This window comes from Nicotiana sylvestris, chromosome 2 (genome assembly GCF_000393655.2).
Source record: "Nicotiana sylvestris chromosome 2, ASM39365v2, whole genome shotgun sequence".
Classification (NCBI taxonomy): domain Eukaryota; kingdom Viridiplantae; phylum Streptophyta; class Magnoliopsida; order Solanales; family Solanaceae; genus Nicotiana; species Nicotiana sylvestris.
In genome coordinates, this window is record NC_091058.1 from 55,377,838 (window position 1) to 55,398,036 (window position 20,199).

The following is a 20,199-nucleotide window of genomic DNA, read 5'->3' on the forward strand; positions in this document are numbered from 1 at the left end:
TTCTCCCATTGTATTTGCTGACTGAGTTGTGTTTTCTTCATGCATGATGGTTGCATTGCTGTGAGGCCCTCCATGATACTTTTTTGATTTGGTGAACTTGAAAGTGGAGGGAAACCCAATAATTCTGTAACATTTGTCGATAGAATGACCAGGTTTCTTGCAATAATTGCATACCAGGTTATTCTTCTTCCCTTCAAGATTTGCTTTGAACTTTCCTTCTACATTAGCATACCTTTGAAAATGTGCTTGCTGATTTCCTCCTAGAAAAGCATTTTCTACTGGATGTTGTGAAACATGAATTTCTCTTTGTTTCTCATCTTGAATGAGAAGAGAATAGGCTTGATTGACACTAGGAAGAGGGGTAAGCATCAGAATATTGCTCCTTACAGCTGAATATATATCATTAAGTCCCATGAGGAACTAAGCCTGCCATCTTGAAGAGACTTTGAAGTCCTTAACTTTCCTCCACAGTTGCATTCACAAGTACAATGCACACACGTGTTCAAGGTATCTAACTCATCTCATATCTTTTTCACCTTTGTATAATATCCTGCTATGTCGGATGTTTCTTGCACTGCATCACTCAACTCTTTTTGCAACTGATAAAGTTGAGCACCATTACACTGTCCAAATTTAACTTCAAGTTCTTTCCAAATGTCATTTGCAGTTTTAGAATAAAGGACTTTCAGCTATGTCCTTGGATAGAGAGTTCAAAATCCATGATATAACCATATCATTGCAACGGTTCCACTATTTAAAGTCAGTGGAAGAAGCATCTGGTTCAGAATATGTTCCATCGATGAAACCAAGTTTGTTCTTGGCAGATAGCGCAATAATTATGGCTCTATGCCATCCTCCATATCCTTTTCTATCAAAAACTGAATTGACAAGAACCATTCCCGGTGAATCGGATGGATGAAGGTAATAGAGGTGAGTGCAATCGATGACCATAACAGCTGGTTGAGTAACTGTTCCAGCTGCAGAAACATATGAAGAATCATCTATGGAGTTTGGTGCCATTTCAAAAGAAGAGTAGAGAAGACAATTTAAGAGAAGAAGAAATGTAGGCTAGGGTTTAGATAGCTATTGCTCTGATACTATGTAGAAATTTAGGAGAATTCTTCTCTTTTATTGAATAAATGATATGTCGTACATAATGCCTATTTTATACAGTAATTTGAGAATAAACCAGGTACAATTTACAGCTATACAAAAATACAAGTGTCTAATTCTTAATTGTTGTCCTATTCATATTTGCACTATGATATGTACAACTATACATTACATTTGGATTCTTAAATCTGGAAGGGATAAGTATGCTTTCCAACTGTATTCATTGTGCTACATTAAAGAAGTGGACTGAATCTTTAAACAAAAGGTCTAGACCTTAGCTTGTATTTTGGGCTTTTGAGTTGTGTGTTGGGCCAATTGATACTATTGGCCTAAAGCTTATGGCCAATTGATACCTAAATCATAATATGTTGGTCTTCTGCTTTTTAGGTCATTTGATACATTTCTTATCTCTTTCTTTCTTCGTCTTCTTCGACTGTGCCTTCTTGTGTCGACCAGCTTTTGATTTAGGGGCTAAGGTTTCAGATTCTGGTCCAACAGTAATTAATCATCATTAAAATTCTAAATCTAACAAAAACTACTGGGGTACTAATGTATGTAAGTTGAATACAAACATGTACACAAAATATTGAAATTAATATTGTGTAAATTGCTCGAAAATAACAACTCACAATCACACGTGCATTGTCATGTGCTCCACTCCTATACTTCACGATAAACTATCTCGGTGAAATTTTATATAGAGAAGGCAATATCATTGAAGCATCATCTTTTATATTTGCAGATCAATGTCCTATATGCAATGCAGGAGCAAATGATCTACAATCAATTTGACTACATAATCCAAGAATTCTTTATCTACAACTGACAATCGGCAACGTGTTTCCCTCTCCTTTCTTTTTATTTCTTTTAAAGTGTATAACAACACATTTCAATGTTGCATTCTTCTCCTAAGAATTTGCAAACGGTTAAAGTTCAAAAAATAAATTAGACGATTGAATTGCAACAAGACAAACTACAAGCCCCCAACCACTTCTAGATGATCTTCATTGATCTTAACGACGTTCCCTGCATTGGAAAAAAAAGGTTGGATATTGTCAAAATTATCTTCATATTTTTATATTTGAAAATAAATTAACTGCAAACTTTTTATCTTTCCCTTAATGACATGCTTTTATATATAGTCACACGAATGTCATGATATATTTAAGTTCACAAGTTTCAAAAATCATTTATTTCTTTCTTATACTTCGTATCCAGTCAAACAACGTCACATGAAATGGAACGGAGAATGTAAATTCTCAAAATATTACTTTGGTCCAATGAAATTGCTCGGTGGTATATCTAAGACGTTTGGACTATTACAATTTAGAGTGCCAAAAATCCAATACATATAAACCATAAAATGCTCGTTCTTTGATGATATCAAAACAATGGTTTCCATTGTATTACTAGTTTTATTTCTTCTTACAACACCATGTCATGGCAATTTTCAAGACTTTGCTACATGCATGACTCTTCACTCTATTTCAAGTGTTCACTCCCAAGGATCTCTTTCATATATATATCTTCTACAAGCAGCTGAACAAAATCCAAGATGGCTAAACTCAACATCACTACTTAAGCCATCATACATAGTAACACCAAAGACACAAAATGAAATCCAATTAGCCATTCGTTGTAGCAAGAAGCATGGTTTACAAGTTAGAATAAAGAGTGGAGGTCATGATTATGAAGGCCTATCTTTTCTTTGCAAAACCCCTTTTGTAATTCTTGATTTAGTCAATTTTCGATCGATTAGCATCAACTTAGAAAATGAAACTGCTTGGATTCAAGCTGGTGCAACAATTGGAGAATTTTACTATAACATACCCAAGAAAAGTGACATTCTTGGATTTCCTTCTGGCCTATGTCCAAGTGTTGGTGTTGGTGGGCTCTTTAGTGGAGGTGGCATTGGCACTATGATGAGAAAATATGGGCTCTCTGCTGATAATATAATAGATGCCAATCTGGTTGATGCCAATGGTAGAATCCTTAATAGAGAAACAATGGGAGATGATGTATTTTGGGCAATTAGAGGTGGTGGAGGAGCTAGTTTTGGAGTAATAACAGCCTGGAAAGTGAAGCTGGTTCACGTTCCACCCCTTGTCACAGTTTTCACAATTCACAAGAGTTTAAACCAAGAAGGTTTCAAACTTGTCCATAAATGGCAACATTTAGCTAGTAAACTACCCGAGAATCTCTTCATTCGAGTCATTATTCAACAAATCGATGGACCTGATAGTCATGGAAACGCGAAGCCAGTGGAACTCTTGTTCAATTCCCTCTTTTTAGGACTGAAAACTGACCTGGTTTCTATCATGAACAAGAGTTTCCCTGAATTGGGCTTGAAAATGGAAGATTGCGCGGAGATGAGCTGGATAAAGTCTGTTCTCTACTTCACAGGCTACGAAAAAGGGGAGCCATTAGAAGTCCTGTTGGATAGGAAAACACAATACAAGAGCAACTTCAAGGGAAAGTCAGATTTCGTCGTTGAACCAATCCCAGAAGGTGTTTTCCAGGGGATCTCAGAGAGGTTTTTCCACCAAAAGTTGGCTTTCATGATATTGGATCCTTTAGGTGGGAAAATGGATGAAATTTCTGAATCTGAAATACCATTTCCTCATAGGAAAGGGAACCTATACAACATACAATACATAGTGAAATGGGATTCAAATGATATGTTGGCATCCCAACAGCCCTTGTATTGGATGCAAAGGCTTTACAAATACATGGAACCATATGTGTCCAAGTCACCAAGAACTGCTTATATCAATTATAGGGATCTTGATTTGGGAATAAATCAGCAGGGAAATTACTCAAGTTATCGACAAGCTCTGACTTGGGGTACGAAGTACTTCAAAGGTAACTTTCCAAGATTGGTAAGAGCTAAGCATCAGATTGATCCAAGCGACTTTTTCACAAATGAACAAAGTATTCCTCCTCTTTCTTGTTAGTACAAAGGAAACCTAAAACTAATGTGAGTTCCCAGTTTCCCTATAACAGTTTACATCTTATCGTTCAGCTAAAAAACAAAATAGAACTGTTCAACTCCCTCTAAAGTTAACTAGAAAATCACTGAGAACTATGAAAATGGTCACTGCTTGAAGAGCATATTTGCCAATACAAAAACTACTTTCAGTTCAAGCAGTCATAAATGTAAGTCATGCAAAAGATTACTTGTCAGTCCTGCATTCTAAGAATGAAAATTAATATATGAAATCAAAATGCTGAAGTAGAAAGATTGAGAGAAAATACTGCCTTTTCATAGCTCGAGTTGCATTTCTACCCCACGAGCTTTTACACAGGATGGTATCTGGATGCCCTTCTGCTCTAGCCTGTGTTGCTAGATGGATCAAAATTGCCTATGCTAAAATAGCCAAACACTCAGATATTACAATCTAAGTAGAGGCTCCAAATTAGAATTAATACCTGATATCGATCCAGGGTCGTTCCTGCCACATATTGGAAGCACTGGTAGAGTACCTTCTATCTTTTGCTTGAAGGGATAATCAGACCCAAAAGCACATAACTTTACAAAATTATTTTTCAAATGAAGAGTGACAAAGTCCCAATCCAGGCTGTTTGCTCTTAAAGTTTAAGTCAGAAACCTGCATTGCAGGATAATCTTATCAGTAAAGAGAACATCCGGGCAGTCGTGTGCATGAATTTGCAAGAAGGAGAATGACAAAGAACCACAATAAACCAAAATTCAAATGGTAGGGAACATCAAGGTATGATCAACCATTTTCAAAATCCACGTAACGTTTTTTAAGTAACAAATTACAGTAAACAATAAGCATTGACAAAGTCCTCTCGACAAACACGTAGCACACACACTAGGCAATAAAAAGAGAACGTCAGCTTTCAGCAAGCCATAAGAATGATTTCTCAGAATTAGCATTTATAATTAAAGAACACGTAAATATTCAAATAAAGAAATTAAAGGCTCAGTGTATAAAATCCAAGCTTGCTACTACAGACAGTCTATCTCAAAATGAGAGACCTTTGTGAGGCCATATTCTCAATTTCTCCAAAATAAGAATGATGATTTTTTTTTTTGGATAACCGGGAAATCACATATATCCGTCCCTCTACCCTTTCTCCACCCAATTACCGGACATAATTCACACCAAAATTAGAACTAGCGACGTGTGTCACATATTCGACAGTATACTACTCAGTAGCGAAGTGACATGGTTATAAAGGCCCTTCTTAGAAAAATCACCCTTTATCGGAAAGCTTTTTTCGCTTCTTTCAAATTTAAATATCTAGGGAAAATTCCTACATTCGCCACTGATACTACCCACCTTCAATCATTGAACCAAACCCAGGAACAATATGGATGAAGATTTACCTTCTCGTCTTTGCAACAAATTTACCAAAAACCAAATGCCAAAAAAGTGACCTTTGTGTGTACTCTTATTATTTACGTAATTACTTTGGAATAGGAGAAATTGCACGTCATAGATTTTCCCAATAGTTCCATCTAAATTTATTTCAAGAAGCAAAGTAATTCCAATTCAACTACAAAAATTGGTAGAAGTTAACTCTCCAAAAGAAAACGGGACAAATTTGATTTTTTTTTTAAAAGTAATTTATTTAAATTTAAGAGAGAGAGAGATTCTTTTGGAAAGTAAAAAGGGACAAAAATTGTTAAAAGGTGAATGAACAAATGTTCCTATGCTTCTCTAATCTCTTCCTAAGTTCAATTTCACAAACCAAAATGGGTGTCATTTTGAAATCAAATCCAAACTAGAATATTCAAAAGTATATTTTTGATAAGACTATATCAAACTATTTTTTGCTAAGAGAGTACTCAAGCTATATTTTGATAAGATAGTACTTTGTTTGGACATGCGCAACGGAAGCAAGCATAAACACATGTATCACAAACATGTAAATTAGATAATGATTTAATTATAGAGATTAGAAATACTAACATCTCGAAATTGTTGCATAAATCATTCACAAAGCAAGAATCCAGGTTTGTAATTTTCTACTATGCTCCTCGTATATCCTTGGACGAAATTATTTGTATGGACAAATAATACTACTCTAAAAAGTGAGTTATTAGGTGAAACTAGTCTTCCATTTGTAGACCCAAAATTAAGCCAAAGAACATTCCAAAAATCGTGTAGGATTATGCTAGTGTAGTAGAATCCTAGTCCAACTCAAACAGATAACTTTTCTTCCAAGTCATTTTTTACCCAAGCCTGTCAATGTTTTTACTAGATATAGCATGGATCACATAAATAATAAAAGGCTACCAATTATAGTATTAATTCAAAATTCGAATGAATTAAATCCTACTATATTTAATCACAGTTTATTCCACTAAAAAACTGCAATTGAACTCCTCAATATGAATTTCGAAATTCACCAACACTTATTTTAGCTTCTCATATTAAGATTATAAATACTAGTTAATTAAACTAAATCATCGAAAATTTAATTTAATTAACTAATAAAATCCTTTGTAATTCCACTTAAACTATTTCATGTGACGGATACAAAATCCACCGGTCGGGTTTTCACATAAAAACTTATAAGCTTACATAAAGAGGTATTATCAAACTCAAGGTCGAGTCACGAATTCTATCAACTAATTATTATTTCACATTATTCGTTATTTTCCAATCTATTAGGCATATGCTAACTCTGAATAGAGTTGTACCTTTCGATAAATCAAAAGAATAAACAAATCATATTGATCATAATAATTATATCAAGAATAGAAGTATAAGCTCATTCAATGAATCGGAGTAAATGTTTTATATATATTTAATACAAACATATCTTTTCTCTACTTGGTCCGTTCAATATACGCTAAGTATACTAGCACAAGAAATTGGAGTAAATCCATAATCAAGATAAATTATACTTTAATATTGTGCTACAATCATCAAGATATCTTGCCCAACAATATCTTCGATTATGAACATAGTTTATTAATTATGAGAACTAATAATTTAATCTTATGTGCATGAGCTATGACTCCATACACTAAGGCGTCTATTACATAACTAAAGGATACACATATAATAAATGATTTATTTAAAATAATACTTTATTGAATTGAATAAATTGAATAAACAATTGTACCGTAAAGAATAAAATATAATATTATAGTTAAACCTCATGGTTAATACTATATGTGGCAAAATGGTTAAAAGAAAACAGTTATCCACCCATATTATCCATAAAAAAAATGGGTTGGATAATGAACCATTTAAAAATGGGTCGAATATGGATAAAGAACCATATTATTCACTTAGAAAATGGTTAACCAAATGGATAACTAATGTGTGTAAAGCCCCAAATTGGAGTTCCTCAAGTTTGGCAGACTAGGAATTCTCTCATAACTGATCATATTTAAGAAGCCATGGATAATATGGATATCCATATTATCCGCCGGATAAACTCATTTTTTATCCGTCTCAAATATGGGTCGGGTCGGATAATTTATCTGATTTTTTTTTAATTACCCGTTTTGATCCGCTCATACCCGATCCGACCCGACCGTTTGCCTCCCCTAATTAATAGTATATCCCAACATACTTAAGCTATTTTTTGATAAGAGCATACTCAAATTATTTTTTGATAAGAGAATACTGAAAAGGTAGTTTCAAGTACCTTGGATCGGTTATTCAGGGGATCGGGGAGATTGACGAGGATGTCACATACCGTATAGGGGTGGGGTGGATGAAGTGGAGGTTAGCGTCGGGAGTCTTGTGTGACAAGAAAGTGCCACCGTTACTAAAAGGAAAGTTTTATAGAGCAGTGGTTAGGCCTGCCATGTTGTATGGAACTGAATGTTGGCCGGTAAAGAACTCACACACCCAGAAGATGAAAGTAGCAGAGATGAGGATGTTGAGGTGGATGTGCGGGCATACAAGGATGGATAAGATTAGGAATGAAGATATTCGAGAGAAGGTGGGTGTGGCCCCCATGGAGGACAAGATGCGGGAAGTGAGACTCAGATGGTTCGGGCACATACAGAGGAGGAGCACTGATGCACCGGTGAGGAGGTGTGAGCGACTGGCTGTAGTGGGCACGCGGAGAGGTAGAGGGAGACCTAAGAAGTATTGGGAAGAGGTGATCAGAGATGACATGGCACGACTTAGGATTACTGAGGACATGACCCTTGATAGGGATTTATGGAGGTCGAGCATTAGGGTTGTAGGTTAGGGGAGAGTGTGAATATTTCTACAGCACAATAGAGGGAGACTATCCAGTTAGGAGTTAGACTAGGAATGTCATTAGGCGTCTATTGATGCAGGACTTTACCTTCTAGTTGTACTATACCAGCCATCTATTTCGTATTTTCGTTGTCGTATCCTGTATTTCATATTTCATATCTCTTATATATTGTTGCTGTTTTATTACGCATTTTTACATAACTAATGTATCATCTCCTATTGCTTCTTTTGAGCCGAGGGTCTCCTGGAAACAGCCTCTCTACCTTTCGGAGTAGGGGTAAGGTCTGCGTACATACAACCCTCCCCAAACCCCACTTGTGGGATTATACTGGGTCGTTGTTGTTGTTGTTGTAGAATACTGAAAAGATAACGTATAAAAATCAAAACCTATAGAAACTGACTAAGTTTGATCTAATTTTGTTTATAAATTTTACTAAATGAATATAAATTAACCATTAACATCTCATTAACATATTTTGAAGTTGGCTGCATGAATTCTTAGCAATCATGTTGTTCCAAATATCAATTAAATCCATCTTAAACCCATATAAGCCGATATAAATTTATATTTACTTGTTCGCGCTTCGCGCAATCGTAAAAATAAAACTAAAATAATTTATTCCTAATATCTGAGTATTAAAAAGCATTTGTTCCTTAAGTCCAAATATGGAGTAGATTTCATGTTTTAATTCATCTTATTACTAACACTTATTTTAACTTATTTCTTTAATTCATCATATGAGGATATTTTGCTTTTTCCAAGTCTTTCTTTTCTTTTCTTCTTTTATGCTTAAAATAATTAAGAGACCCCAAAGCATAACAATAGCACGCAAATAAAGGGATTCGAAGCATTAATGAGCCGATACAGTTCAGAAACTTGATTGGTCGTATGCTTTATTCATTAACATATATTCATTTCATGAGCTAAAAAATTTTAGATGCAAAAACTAAAGCACCTTTTCTGTCGGCACCCATATATATATATATATATCCCAGCAATCACCATAATTTGGAGGATCAAGAAGAAGTCTTTGTTGGCTTCCCCGTTATCAATAAATATTTAATTTATTCACAAATGTATTAACTGAAAATTAGTGAATACAATACAATTTCATAAAGATAAGTTTCAAAGTTTAATTTTCATTAATGAATACACCTGGCAAACATGTAGTATCTCACTTCGTTCAATTATCTAATCATGAACGAAAGAGATATGGAAATCTTATAACATACAACATACCTTAACCCCTAATTATGATCTAGCCAGAAATTTTTATCACACCCTATATGAGTCCATCTCATAAAAATAAATAAAAGAGATAATAATTATATGTTTTAGTTCTAATTTGTTAAATTGAACTTTTATGATTGATTCATTCCAACGAAAAAATTAAAATCAAATATAATTTTCACGAAGTGTACAAAAGTTAAGCTACCGACGTTTCTGAATTCCGATGTGTTCAATCTCGCACAAGTAAAGCAAAAACTTATTTATTTTTGGCTCGACTGTCATAACTAATACATTATCTATGTACTGTTTTTTGCTCGAAAATATACAACATTAAAACTATAGAATAAAAAGTGAAGAACGTTAAAAATTATTCAATTCACATTGAGAAAAAGAAGAGAACAAACTTTAATGAAGTATATAGCATTTTACCAATATATCTCATATTCCATGTTCTCCAACTGCCACTCTACCTATTATGGGTGGATCTAGTGTTATGATATCGGGATCACTTAAACTCAATATTTTCAATTCAGAGCATAAATTCATGTATAAAATTTTATTAAATTGCAAAAAAAAAAAATATGAATACTTTGAAAATATAATGGTCACAGAATAATTTATTAAATCCGCCTAGTAATTGAGTGAATGCATCAATAAAAAATAAAACTCAGTTTACTATAACTCTTATCCAAGAAAAGCAAAATAAGGTAGGAGAGAGAGAGAATTGGAGAGATCTCTTTTTGAATCCAATTGCCAAGTGAATTTTATATCCGCATATATACCACTAACTTCACAATTTTTTTCTTCAACTTCTATGACTTCTTTTTTATCAATTGTTCCTACCAGGGGCGTACGCAGAAATTTTTGTAAGCGGTGTCGAAATTTATAAAAAAAAAACTAAAATATAACTTTGATTGTCATACTTTTAGACAAGAAATAGTCTTAATCTATTGATTTTATTGAGTCTTAAGCAAATATTTACAAAAGAAAAATGTCTTAGTTGAGGTTTGAACCTTTAACCTATTATAGAAAAATCAAACACATTACCAACAACAATTTATGTCAAGTGGTGTCATTTTTTTCTGTTTAATAGTTTTCGTACAATATTAATACATATATTTAATAAACATTTTCGACGAAGCGGTGTTGAGTGACACCGCTTCGATAAGCGTAAATCCGCCCATGGTTCCTACAGAATGAGGCGGACAATTGTCATTCTGGATAACTTATTTAGTCCTTTAGAACATAATTTTCTTTAAATAACACCTTTAGTTAATCATATATTATAACGTGGCAGAAATTGAGGAAGATAAAGGGTTGCAGATCAAGAAATTAAAGTGGTTGTCACACCTTCTTTTTGTCAGGAAGAAAATAAACGAAAAAACTAAAAGTTAAAAAAGGAAAGAGGGATATTATCTATCATGTGGTTGTCTGACGTATTGATCTTATGTCAAAAAATCCCATAAAACATATTGAAGACAAAGAATGAAGCTGCACACTCTTGTTTCTATTACTTTTTCCTTCAATAGTTGAATTATCAAGTGGAATGATATGTGTACATGATCGCATCTATTTACAGACGACAAGATAGTCATGAGAATGGAAAACTAAGATTTTACTTCTGGTGGTGGGCAGTGGGCACATCTCTCATTTTTTCTGCAAAACTAAAATTACATACAAAGAAGAATAGCAATACTTTAATTCAAGCAATCATATCATTGTTAATAATTTCATAAAATGAAGAAGAGCGATATTGCAAGACAGAATAAGGAGCCATACCTGTACTGCGGTGTGTTTAGAATTGATGCACTTTCCATGGGTAGATATTGGAGAAAGAAGAAAGTAGGTGAAAGACCTAGCCATTATATTTGGAAGCCTAAATTAAATGCAATTAATTTGAGTTTGCCTTTTCAGAAGCATAATCGTTAGCATTTTACGTTACCAATGTGACCTTCCAGATTAGCGTTTTACGTTACTAACGTGACCCTTCGGAAGCAAAACCCATTTGTCTTTTTCCGAGCTAGTTTTTTTCGTTCTATAGCAGAATAAAGAAAAAAATGCAGGAAAAAGAAAAAAAATAAATAAATACAAATGCTGATCACAGGAAGTATCACATCATCAGCTTTACATTTATATATAGATTTATTAATAAAAGAATATCAACACTACTATTTTACAATTGACAAAATCCAAATTGCTCCTATTTCACGCACATACACAATGGGTTTGACACGGGTGAGTTGTACCCGTGACTGGCCAGACTGGCAATCCAGGCCAGAGAGAAACTGCTTAGATTGTCGTCTTTTCCCCCAAATAAATTGTTACCAATTCTTGCGGCCAAGATCTTCCACTAACCCAATACTAATTGACAAGAAGATAGGAAAAATTAGTAATTAAAAACAGAAAAGGTAAAGTAAACAACTCTTAAAAATATCACATCATATGCCAGCAGTGTAGTACTAGTATTCACTTGTAGGTTTTGTGGTCTGCTTAGGGAGAGAGAGAGACCTTTTTGCTGAACCATTGGGATCCACTCAATTGAGAAAATCTCTGCTGAAACTCACAAGCTAGGTCTGCATTGTTCTTTGTAAGTCTTTTCTTTGTTATTTTATGAAATAGATCTCTGTTGTTAGAGTATGCGGGATTTTGAGATTTTGTGTCTTGTGTGTGGGTGTGAATTAAGTGATGGGTGATTTGGCATTGTGGATTAGGCTGACAGTTTGTGAGAAAACTGATTCTTTAAATGTAAATTGTGGATTTTTGTTTGGTTTTCATTAGTTAGATCAGATGCACTCTCAGTAAAATGGGGTAGCTTGGTAGATTTTTGTTAATGTGTAAATTTGTCTTGCTGGTAGTAATTTAAGGTGAAAGGTGCTATGGAGCAAAGGTCAGTGGTTTCTGAAAAGTAAATAGATGGATAGATTAATGATTTTGTGCAAAGTTGAGGGTAAAGTTCTTTCATGGAGTAAAGTTCAGATTTTTGTGGAAAAATATAAATCTTTGGATGTTTCTTTTACCTGATTAATTGAAAGAAAAAAAATCCGCCTTTAAATTCTCAAAAGGTTGCTCCTTGGGTTAAGACAAATGCTAAACGATCATATGAGGCTTATCAGTTTTTTTTCCTAATTCTTGCGATAACATTTGACATCATACATACACGATGTTTGCTTGATCAAATAAAAGTGTCTCATAAAAAGGAGATATGCACGCTTGCACAATTTGCCATAATGTCCCTTGAAGACAAGTTGCAAATGGAATAGGTCAAGCTATTTTTTTTTTGTTTGAGTTAATAGTTCTCCCAAACTCGTGAGCACCCTGAAATATGACATGAAATCTTATTCGGACTCAATCTTTTGAGTTACTTAATTAGTTTAACTTAAATGCCCAAAGGAATAGAATGCTTCACTATCAACTATAAGTGCCAAGATGGACTGGAAGTAAAAAATGTAATACAGTACTGATAAGAAGGTAAAAAAGTCGTCAAGTAGCACCTTGCAGATGGCAATATGGTTTGTCTTCTACTTTCTTTATTGGAGCTGTTCTCATCTCAGCAGTTGCTCTTGAACTTTTCATGAAGAACTATATCCTTGCAACCTTCTGACTACTTTCTGTTTTCTTTGCTTTATATATCAATTAGCTGCCGAGTCCCACAATGGTTGCACAGGGCTTCAATGTAGATTTAAATAAAGCGCTTGTATTCCAGGTAAAACTGTACACCTTTACATTTTTTCTTCTGCCCTATTGTATATGTTACTTTATCATTTGGGAAGTTGATGTTTCTTTTACTACATTTTCTTCAAACATTTTAAAAATATTTTTAATTGTAAAAAATTGTAATTTATAGTACTCCCTTCACTCAAAGTTACATGACACTAACATTTTGGGACATTTCAAAATATTTGATGCCGTGCAACTAATAGTATTATCCTATACATTTTTTTCTTACAATTGTAAAGAATTTCAAACTCATTAAAGATTTAGCTCCGAAACTTTGATATGATGTTTTCTCTATGAACTCGTTTGTCACTACTTTACTATTTTCTTTCACTCTGATTGAAATAATACAATAGGTGAAATTCACGTCCTAAACTCTATGTCCAGTCAAGCAAGCACATTCACTTAAAGTGTGATGGAGGGAGTATTCTGTGTAGGTTCGAAATAATTTATAAAATTGAGGAAGCGATATCCAAATGTCTGCCGAAAGTAGAACATTTGATTCTCATACTTTAAACTTTGTTATTCTTTCGGGATGGAGGATGTATCTGCTATTTTTATTCTTATTTTTGGTAAACTAAGTAAGTTCGTTGATGGCATCAAGAAGTTGCAGTAGGTACAAAAGAGAATGTTAGCTCCATTACATAAGAGATTCCTATCGTAAGATCAGGGAGCTAACAAAATCCAAGGGATGTATCTTTTTTTTAAAGATCTGCACACATCTCTTTAAGTTTATCTTACAGTTCCTGTCCCTTGATCCTCTTTGCTGCCAATCATATAAGGGTTTTCCTTAGTAATTAAGATTATTCCAGTATGAATTAGCAGAGATGCTTGCCTTATCAACAACAACAACAACAAACTCAGGGTAATCCCACTAGTGGTGTTTGGGGAGGATAGTGTGTACACAGACCTTTTGATAGACCCTCGGCTCAAGAAAAGCATATAATCATAGCAGTGTTGAAAAGAAATACGGTAGTGGAGAAGCGATGGAAAAGAAGCAGTAACAATACCAAGATAATAAGAAAACTACATCAAAAGAGACGACATGTGGTAATTGAAATCTAAGAATAAGAAAATACGAGAATAATACTAGTATTACAGGTAAAAGAAAGATGCTCCACTACCTAGTACCTACTAACCTATTATTCTGATTCTCGACGTCCACACCCTCCTATCAAGGGTCGATACGCTTGCCTTATCATTTCAATTTTTTCACTCTATGGCATTCTTGAGATCTGCATTTCTTTGTTCAGAAAAATAGAAGGAATGACAAAAAAGGCAGAAAGGAATAAAATGTGGTGATGTATTTCCTTCACAAGATCTTTCAGATTGGAAACTATTTATGGTTTTAATGTTGCAAGCTCCTCTTCGCCGCCTTCTTTTTGTTTTTGTTTAGTAGTTTTTGCGATGTCTTTGGTCATGTCTAACATGTTCCTTAGACCAAACCCCTCTATCTCCAGCTAAAATTAGTAGTAAATAAGCTGTCCTCGAAATACTTATTCCATTAATACTTTTTCTTATATGTTTTGACTTCTGAAATGTGCTCTCAGGTTGGCCACCTTGGAGAAGCTTACCAAGAGTGGATTCACCAGCCCATTGTCAGCAAGGAAGGTCCGCGATTTTTTGAAAGTGATTTTTGGGAGGTACTGTTACCGTTAGAATTCATTTTCTTCATTAGCTTGAAATTTCATTTGTCATACGGCTTATGTAAGACAAGTATGCTATAAAACTTGCTAGCATGCATCCATACAAATTTTCCACGTCACGTGAGATAACTCATTTTTACATCATCTCACTATATACAGATTACAGAAGGTATTGATAACTTTTATTTGTGGAGCAGTTTCTGACTCGCACAGTTTGGTGGGCAATTCCAACCATATGGCTTCCAGTTGTATGCTATAGTATCTTCACGTCTATCCGTATGGGTCATACTGTCCCGGAGGTGGCATTGATGGTGGCTTTTGGCATTTTCATCTGGACACTGATGGAATACACTCTTCATCGTTTTCTTTTCCACATTAATACAACGAGCTATTGGTCAGTGCTCTCTCTGTTCTTTTTGGGTAACCTGAAATGGGAATGTATCATTTCTGCAGTTCTGCCTGAGGTTTCCCGCTGCTTCTGGTTCTTTATTCCTATGTTCTTAAACCCTTGTGTTTTACAGGGGAAACACTGCTCATTATCTTCTTCATGGCTGTCATCATAAGCATCCCATGGATGGTCTACGGCTTGTTTTTCCACCTGCTGCAACGGCTGTTCTTTGCATACCTGTATGGTGGATTTCATATCATAGCCTCATTTTATTTTAGCTGCGAACCCTGTTTTTTCCCTTAAATATTTTCACACAAATGTAAAGATCCCAATTTCTAATGGTTGAAAGCGCCATTAGCGAAATGAAAAGATAATACTCCCTCCATTCCTTGATTGTTGCTTCATTCTGTTCTCAGAGGTCAAACTACGCCTTGGCAACGGCATCTTATTCTGCCTTTAAAGTGAAAAAAAAAAGGTCGAAGTAATTAGAATTTTAGAGCGTATACATCAAATATTACATGAATCTGCATGGAAAACCATTGGACAAAATCCAGTTTGATTTTGAAAAAACTTCAACAAGACCAAAGTGACTCAGGGAATATAAATGCCAGCCTACTTCAACAGCTAGTAAAAGTTGGTAGTTTATATATAAAATGTAGCAAGTTGAAAACTACTATGTTATTATTTGCTTCTTGTAAGTGATAATCAGGGGCGGATCTACCATGTAAAACATGGTTCACGTGAACCCGTGGTCCTCGGGTTAAAGTATAGATATGATGTACATAATTTGGCAAAAATAGATATATATATTTGATGGAACCTATGGTCAAAAGAGGCCAAATGGTGCACTGGTTTTGGTCTCTTATTTCCAATAGCCTAAGGTTAGGGGATCAAATCCCCTACCAACCTTTTTGTTTAATTTTTAAAAAAAAAATAATAATAGTGCACCCATCCTCCGGAAATCCTAGATCCGCCTCTGGTCGTAGCTCTTCAGCATATTCACACAACTAAGCATTTAGTATACTTGTGATCATTATAACCAGAGGCGGATCTAGGATTTTCGAAGGATGGGTGCACTATTATTATTATTTTTTTTAAAATTAAACAAAAAGGTTGGTAGGGGATTTGATCCCCTAACCTTAGGCTATTGGAAATAAGAGACCAAAACCAGTGCACCATTTGGCCTCTTTTGACCATGGGTTCCATCAAATATATATATCTATTTTTGCCAAATTATGTATATCATATCTATACTTTAACCCGAGGACCACAGGTTCACGTGAACCATGTTTTACATGGTAGATCCGCCCCTGGCTACGACTATCTACCTTTCCCACAGCTTGTGATACAGTGCTTTGTAATTGCAGTTCTGGAACTTGATCAAATTCCTGGCGACTCCCTCTACTGCTCCTGCTTTGTTTGGAGGCGGTCTATTGGGCTACGTTATGTATGATGTAACCCACTACTACTTGCATCACGGACAACCGACAAATGAAGTGCCTAAAAGTCTTAAGGTAAGAGGATGAATATGTTTGTGGATACCTCTCTACGACTTCCATGTGGCTGTTTGTTTATTTAGTTTTCCGAGATGTCTCCTTTTAGGTGTAAGACTTGTCAGTTTTGGGGAGTTGTTTTTACATCCCTGCTGGTTTTTATTTAATCTATTTTATCCAACTACTAACCAGAGATTTTATGATAGCATAGCAAATTATTTTATAATCATTTGTGGTACTTGAGAATTGAAACTGTTAATTTCAGGTTTTAGTATGTGGCCCAATCCCTTCTTTAGTACTCTAAGGAAGGGCTGTGGCGTGGGTTTAGGTTTTTTTTGGGGGTGGGGTGGGGGTTGATTCGAAGCGAGAGTTTCATCTCAATCTGTGAATCTCAAAAAGGTGTTCTTAACCTGTTCAATGAACCTAACTGGTGATTTTTTTTGCCCCTTTCACAGAAATATCACTTGAATCATCATTTTCGTATCCAGAACAAAGGTTTTGGCATTACCTCCTCTTTCTGGGACAAGGTATTTGGAACACTACCACATTCAACATCAGCCAAGAACAGATGATTCCCTTTTGGGGAGGAGAATTACAGTACTAAGTGATATCTATTAGAAGGGTTTAGAATGTTATTCTTTGAAATCTAGTTCCATTTTTTCATCTGCCATTATGTTCATGTCACAGTTTAATCGGAAAATTTGCATCTCAGCCTTGTGACAACTTGTGTAAGGGTTACATAACCTTGCTGCAAAACATTGTGTTAATCAGTCCATCCAGGTTGTATTTATCTTCATCATTAGGCTGTATATTGACCAATTATTGTATCTTGTTCTAGTTTGGCAATTGGAACAATCTGGTTAATGCATAGCAATTTTTTCTTTTTCCTGTGGACTAACTTGACTGACTTGACCCTTCAATCTACAACATTGACTTATTTAAAAAGTACCACTATTTGTGTCAGCAGTTGCATCTAATGGCAATGCACATAGTCATGCAAGGATGAAACCTCCTATTGTATGGAAGAGGTGTCTATGCAGCTATCCAGTGTGAATTAAGTGAAGGAGATGTAGTCATTCATTAGTCAACTTGCATAGGCAAATATCCCTCTAATTCTTCGAAATCTATTCGAATATTTTTGGTACTATAGTTTGGAAGATACTATGCATGATGAGTTTCTGGAATTATCGTTAATGGAAGAAGTACGCTGACTAAATAGCATTATTTTTGTTTTCATTTGAGCAAGTTGAATGGAGGTTTGAGAACCATATTAGTCGTGGTACATAACATGATCAAATTATAGTGAAAATTGCACTATTCATTTCCCCCTTGTTGATTACTACCATATGCAATAGTGTACGCGGTGAAGAACAGCAACTACAGCAGCTCTTTTGATTCCCAACATTCTTCACATGAAACATCTGCATTTAGAGCCCCACTCTCATTAAGTGTGCCTTTTTTTACTCTTTTGCATTACACTGGGGAATCTTGAGTGCAGTATCTTTTTTCTTTATATTAAGCTTGTGTATCATGAGGCCTAGTGTTGATTTTCACCTAACCACCTGTCTCCTCTCCCCAATCACAATCTTGCAATTGCCACATGAGAAAAGAACACAAATAAACAAAGACTATGAAAGCCAAAATTATTGTGGCTACATAAAGTTGTAGATACTTTGAAAAGAAAAAGAGTAAAGGAAAGGCACTATAATAGAACCTTTGTCTCCCTTTAATAATGAGTGTTTCTACTTTCTCCTTCACGACAACTTCCTCCACTAATCTAAAACTTAAGCATACGGTTTTGAAACACAATTCTTTTGATTTATTTAAATCATCCTCTCCTTCTCTGCTACTTCCCAAGCTCTATTCTTTATTTTCAAATAAATACCCGTGACCAGACATAAGTTCTCTCCATCTATATTATTGTCCAAGATCATGACATGTCCCAACAGTCCAAAACTATAAAGTCTCGTCCTTTGTATTGGATTTTTGCTCTGGATTTCCTCCATTAAAATTCCTCAGATACTAAAACTTTAGAAAACAAATTAGATCTTTTTTGTTGAATTGGAGTTTGCAAGCATGTCTTTTCCATGGAAGAAATTGAAGAAGACAAGTATATGTCGATTGGTGAAGGAACATATTCGTTCTCACAGGAATGGTGGATCTCCTCTTATAGTAGAAACTGGTTTCCCTACTTCCCTTATAGATCTTTTTGTCAAGAATCGCCAAAGGTTCATTAAACCTTCCAAGAAAAAGGTAGCTAAGTCCACTTTCAGCTCTCCTTCTTCTCTGAGTTTGCATTTGGCTTCTCCTATGGCACCAGCCACTTACACAATCAATAAGGGGTCTCAGTTAAAGGGTTGCCAGGAAAAAGGTGAAAGATTTGATGTTGATACAAATCAGGTGTTAATAGCACTTGTGAAGATCTTTCTGGTGGTGGTTTTAGTTTTAGGAGCAAAGAACTTTGTTATGGGGATAACCATGTCAGCTATATTGTTGTGTTTCTTGGAATATTCGTATAGATGGCTCATTCCTTGTTCAGGAGCAAAAAGGAGGATTCTTTTTATGGTACAGTGGGTTTGGACATTCATTGGAGGCAAAATGATTGAGTTAGAAAAAGATGACTGTGTTTTTAAAGCACCATCAGAGTTGGCTAATCAAGGTGTCAAGGAGAAAACTTATGAGTCAAGTAGGGATAGAAAACTGGATGAAGGAATGGACTCAGAGAGGAAAGAAGAGGAATTGAGGAGTGAATTGTTGGAATCCAAGAAAAAGAAATCTCATAAATCTAATATGAAATCCAAGATGAAGAAATTTCTTTCAAACAAGTTGAGAAAGAAGATAAGTTCAATGATTGTCAAGTGAAAGTAAACAAGTTTTGCTCAAAAAATCTAACTAGAATAGTTCAACTTATTCCAAGAAAGCTGTGAATTGCAGATATTTAGATAGTTTAGTTTGCTTCTTATGAAGTGCTGATTAAGCCTTGGTAGAATGATCAACATTTGGTTAACCACTTAACTTAGAGGTTTTGTATTAGGAGTATATTTTTTAAATCTCTGATACATACAAGATTAAGTTGTTTTAGGTTAAAAGTATTTTCCTCTTGCAAGAAAACTCTTCAGCTTGTGAGCATCTTCTCATAATAAAATATATTAAAAAACAGACCCAAAAAAAATGTCTTTAATCATGTGTAAAGTGTAAACCCTAGAACCCAGTTATATATATATAGGGATTTAGAATGATCATGACTACTTCACCTAATACTTTAGGTATTTTAGAAAAAGAAACATTAGTTTTCATCCCGAAGGAGGTGAAAACGGGTACTAATAGTTTGCTTACCAAGTATTTTTTTCTTCGAAAAGCTTGATCAAAGACTTCAACTTTGAAATTTTGGTCCCGGAAAAGCTTCACCAAACAT

At 34.8% G+C, this 20,199-nt stretch overlaps 3 protein-coding genes across 4 annotated transcripts; all 3 read left to right on the forward strand.

Annotated features, from left to right (window-relative positions):
- The first annotated feature begins 2,582 nt into the window (after nt 1-2,582).
- LOC104224848 (berberine bridge enzyme-like 22) lies at nt 2,583-4,479 on the forward strand. Its single transcript, XM_009776559.2, has one exon. The coding sequence runs from the start codon at nt 2,583-2,585 to the stop codon at nt 4,065-4,067; it is 1,485 nt and encodes a 494-aa protein (XP_009774861.2). The 3' UTR covers nt 4,068-4,479.
- A 7,324-nt stretch (nt 4,480-11,803) lies between these two features.
- Nucleotides 11,804-17,670, forward strand: LOC104224849 (dihydroceramide fatty acyl 2-hydroxylase FAH1-like). 2 transcript variants are annotated; one of them, XM_070167891.1, is made up of 8 exons: nt 11,806-11,951; nt 12,038-12,130; nt 13,181-13,246; nt 14,808-14,900; nt 15,101-15,297; nt 15,425-15,530; nt 16,659-16,805; nt 17,240-17,670. In XM_070167891.1, the coding sequence occupies exons 3-8, from the start codon at nt 13,196-13,198 to the stop codon at nt 17,354-17,356; spliced, it is 711 nt and encodes a 236-aa protein (XP_070023992.1). In that variant the 5' UTR covers nt 11,806-11,951; nt 12,038-12,130; nt 13,181-13,195; the 3' UTR covers nt 17,357-17,670. The 2 variants fall into 2 exon arrangements, with proteins under 2 accessions (XP_009774863.1, XP_070023992.1); XM_009776561.2 differs by having other exon boundaries at nt 11,804-12,114.
- An 875-nt stretch (nt 17,671-18,545) lies between these two features.
- LOC104224850 (uncharacterized) lies at nt 18,546-19,895 on the forward strand. The gene has a single exon (XM_009776562.2). It carries the CDS (start codon nt 18,861-18,863, stop codon nt 19,644-19,646), a length of 786 nt encoding a protein of 261 aa, XP_009774864.1. The 5' UTR covers nt 18,546-18,860; the 3' UTR covers nt 19,647-19,895.
- Nucleotides 19,896-20,199: the final 304 nt, after the last annotated feature.